This window comes from Bactrocera neohumeralis, unplaced genomic scaffold (genome assembly GCF_024586455.1).
Source record: "Bactrocera neohumeralis isolate Rockhampton unplaced genomic scaffold, APGP_CSIRO_Bneo_wtdbg2-racon-allhic-juicebox.fasta_v2 cluster11, whole genome shotgun sequence".
NCBI lineage: Eukaryota > Metazoa > Arthropoda > Insecta > Diptera > Tephritidae > Bactrocera > Bactrocera neohumeralis.
This window is the reverse complement of record NW_026089624.1, coordinates 23,981,430-23,985,941: the sequence shown is the minus strand read 5'-3', so window position 1 is coordinate 23,985,941 and position 4,512 is coordinate 23,981,430. Positions and strand designations below refer to the sequence as shown.

The following is a 4,512-nucleotide window of genomic DNA, read 5'->3' as shown; positions in this document are numbered from 1 at the left end:
ACTCTTAATGCTAAGGGTTTTAATGGTGAAATTGCGCGACGAAAGCCTTTGGTGCAACCAAAAACCGACACACGGCACGTGTAAAATTCGCCAAGGAATATATTTCTAAACCAAAGAGTTTGTGGAATGACGTTTTATTTGCCGATGAGAGCAAATACAACGTCTTTGGTTCGGATGGACGTGTAAAAGTTTGGCGAAAACCTAAGCTATAGACGGATAGAGGAGGTTCTCTAGATCAAGAATATATATAGTTATAGCGGGCAGTTTTCGAGATATTTGCGTTTAAAGTTGAAAGTTTTCACTATTTGAATTACGTATTTTTTCGATTTAAAATTAATATTACACTTAAATTTTGCACTTTTATATCTATAACTAATTCGTTTGTACACATTTATTTTATATTATTTATTATTACTCACGCCAATCGGCTATATACAAAGAAGTATAACAAAAGAGAAGGAAGAAGGCATATAAGTATTTAAACGAGACTCAATTGTGAACATTACCTTGGTGTATCATTACTAGATCATTATTAAGATTCTACTAAACTTTAAGCTCATGTAACCTAACTCTCACGAGTACAACCACGCTTACTAACGTATTAACATCAGAAGAGTGCATTTTGACTAGGTTTGATCACAAATCACACATTAATGATTAATTATTAACCCCTTAACCCTTGAGACGTAGCTCGCATATGTACAACCAAACATATTAATATCTTGATAATATCTAATGACTAAGTTTTTAACCCTGCCCCTGAATTGTTCCAAAATTTCCGAAGAGTCGATTAATCCATTTAGTGATTTAAAAGCAAACAAGAGATCTGATACTTGTCTCCGACTCAAATCCCAAATTGACCACGAACCTCCTCCGAGCCTCCGACCCACCCTTTATGTCCCAGGAAGTACGCGAGATATTTACAGAGTTTCTTCAGCACTCTCTCCACTTTGTCAATGAGACAGTCGGTATGAGGAGACCAAACCAATGAACAATACTCCTCCAACATCGGACGCACCAAGGTCGAGTACAGTCTTACGAACGTATCAGCATTCCTGAAGTCATCCCCACATCTGAATATGAACCCAAGTGTCCTGTATGGCTGTGATGTAATTTTGTCAATGTGCCCGGCAAAATTTAGTGCATTGTCAATCATGACACAAAGATCTTTTACTACTGTGACTTCTTCTAGCTGATGATCAGCGATACGGTAAACAGCTGGACGACGACTCAAGAACCGTGACAAGAACATCACCACGCACTTTTTTTAAATTTAAACTCAATTTATTTTCGTCGCACCACTCCTCAAGACTATCAAGGTCTTGCTGTAATGCACTAGGATCATCGTCAGTGCTTATCTTCCTGAAAATCTTGAGGTCATCAGCATATAGTAAAAATTCCGACGATATCTTGTCCCCAATGTCGTTGACAAATATGCTAAACAACACGGGCTTCAGATGGGAACGCTGTGGGTCCCCGGGCGGCACTTTAAGCTAGGACGACACATAGCCATTGACTCGCACCTGCAGGAATCTCCCAGTCAAATACGAGTTCAACCAACTCAATACATTTCCCGCCACTCCGTAGCGATCCATCTTCTGTATTAAGAGCTCATGATCCACCATGTCGAAGGCTTTGCTGAAGTCCGTGTAGATAGTGTGAACTGTTTTCACCCTTGTCCAACGCTCTCAGTACGTAATCGACATACAGGTAAAGGTTTGTAGCCGTAGACCTGCCGCCAAAGAACCCATGTTGCTTGGTCGAGATCGTATTCTTGAAGGCGAAATTCACCTGCTGCAAAACAAGTTTCTCAAACAGCTTTGCCATTGCTGGCTGTATGCATATTGGCCCGTAGTTGGACACCTCAGATCTCGACCCTGCCTTGTAAATTGGACAAATACACGAGCGTTTCCATGCCGACGGAAAAATACCCATCTCCAGTGATTTACTAAATATGTGGGTTATTGGTTCGGCAAGTCCGACTGCACAGCTTTTCAGTAATATGTTCGGTATTCCATCTAGTCCGGCTCCCTTCTTTCCATCTAGTTTGCATATTTGCTCGTACACTTCAGCGAAGCGGATGGCGAGTTCCGATAATTTCACATCGTAGCTAGTCGATGTTTTCACAGCTTGAGCTGCGGGCATTGGTTCCCCAATATCATTAACTTTCTCCGCATAGATGCTACCAAAGAACGACGCAAACAGATTGCTCACTTCCCCACCCGTCGTAGCTACGCCATCTTTCCACGACACGGAGGATGGAATATCCATATTGTTCCGTCTCCTGCTTTTGACGAATTTCCAAAACTGACTCTAATCCACCCGTACAAGCTCCTCCATCCTGGACGTGTATGCGCTGTAATACCCTTAGCCGATTCTTTTGCATTCCAACCGCAACCAACGAAAAACATTGTAGGCGTAACTGGTTTTTAATCTCTTGAATGTTGCATGCGTATCCTTTTTCTGCTGTATTTTTCCTATCATCTTCCTAGAAAACCAGCATGGATAATTGCTTTTCCTGTTAGTAAGGACAGGAACAAATTGCACAATTCCATCGTTAATTCTCTTGTATAGCCAGTTTACCTTTTCATTCAGTGATACTAACTTATACAGTTCAATCCAGTTACTCCTCAAAAAGAAGTAATTCAATCCCACGTAGTCCGCCTTCTTGAATGGATAAGTCGGTGCCACGTTCATTTTTAGGTTGGCCTTAATCTCAGCACGTATACTTATAGCCGGGTGGTGCTTATCTTCATCAATAAAAGCCTCGGTACTGCCCACACATACTTCAACGCTGCTAAAGCATAAGTCAAGCGTTACATTACGAATTAGGTTATACTGTTGAGAGTTAGCCACACTCATCTCACTGTATACCATATTTGCACCTTCATCTTGAGGACAGCTACTGAGGAGATTATAGTGCAAAAAGGAGTTTTACATGAAAAAAGAATTTACACACCAATGGCAGGTAATAAAAAGATATTTTGCGATAGACAACTGTAAAAATCCTTTTTTTTTACTGAGTATAATCCTTGAACAGTAAGTTTTATATTGACATACAACTATTTTTGCACTATATAATGTAAAAAATGTGTACAAACGATTTAATCAAGTGTCAGCGAAAATAAAAATGAAAAATATTAGTGTAAAATTAATTTTAAATCGAAAATATGGCAACCCTTTGTTATGGTGTGAACAAAAATAATTGAACAAAAGTTAAATATTGAATAAAATTAATTAAAAATTGCTCATTAGTAGTTAATTATTGTTTAGTGCAGTGCTCATCAAAATAAATGCAAATTTTTTGTATCGTATGATATATGACGCAAAATGCCGCCTAAAAAAACCAATCAGCCGCAGCTTACTTGTGCCGTTTGTAAAACGGTCGCAAATTCACCAAGTGTTATGTGCACAAATTGCCGTACATGGATTCATTCCAAATGTGCGAAACTTAATAGAGCGGAATTCACCGAGCTAGCAAATAAAATAAAGCATCAAGGTTATCAATGGAAATGTGAAACTTGCCGTTTGGAGGTTAGTATCATAACTCAGGATGAAAGTGATGACGATGGTAACATCACCATGCTTAAACTAAAGCGTCTGCTTGATGACCAGTACTCAAAGCTCACAACAACTTTTGAGAGTAAATTCAACAGTTTCAAGACAGACATCGAAAAGAATGTTAATGACATCAGAAGGGAGGTCACTAGTTTATCTAAGCAGCACAAAGGCTTAGCCAACACATGTACTATTCTTAATAACAGACTAAAATCAGTAGAAAACAAGCTCGAAACTTTCACTGGTGCATCAGCTCCAACTGAAGAAATTATAGCAGAGTTTTCCGAACGCAAAAAACGGGAATCGAACGTTGTTATGTTGAATGTCCAAGAGTCAAGGAGAGCAGATGGCAAAGACCGTCTTGAGGAAGACAGAGCTACCGTCCAGTCCATCTTGCCAATCGATTTACCTGTCAGTTTAGATGAATTGAAACTCCGACGATTGGGTCGCCCAACAGTTGGCCGTAATCGCCCGCTGCTAGTTGAAACAACTTCCCCATCTGTTGCTCGAGCTATACTAAAGTCCAAACCACCGGAACCTGTTGACGGATCATCCAAAGTTATATTTAAATCTGATCTCACTCCCGCTCAGTTGACGCACCTCAAGAACCTTCGCACACAGCTGGATTCTCTGGTGAAGAATGGCGATTCCTCCAAGACAATAAAATATGTTAATGGCGTCCCGAAATTAGTCAATAAGAATTTTCGCTCGTTCAACGATAAGAGAAAAGGAAATTCAAACAATCTCGCACCTCCATTATCAGAATGTGAGGGGGCTACGCACCAAGCTCGGCAGCTTTCTCACAGCAGCAGCGATTAGCAGTATTGATGCTTTTTGCATCACTGAGTCCTGGCTTCACCCAGCTATCCATGATGGGGAAGTTATAGATGATTCATTTAATATTTACAGGAAGGATAGAAACAATATCACAAGTGATAGTAATCGAGGTGGGGG

General features: G+C 40.1%; 1 protein-coding gene across 1 annotated transcript; it reads right to left on the bottom strand.

Moving 5' to 3' along the window:
* Positions 1-1,611: 1,611 nt before the first annotated feature.
* Positions 1,612-2,271, bottom strand: LOC126766063 (uncharacterized). Its single transcript, XM_050483764.1, has one exon. The coding sequence runs from the start codon at positions 2,269-2,271 to the stop codon at positions 1,612-1,614; it is 660 nt and encodes a 219-aa protein (XP_050339721.1).
* Between the last annotated feature and the right edge of the window lie 2,241 nt (positions 2,272-4,512).

Excerpts from the sequence above, each read along its gene's own strand:
- LOC126766063 (XM_050483764.1), bottom strand. The coding sequence starts at position 2,271 with ATGGATATTCCATCCTCCGTGTCGTGGAAAGATGGCGTAGCTACGACG.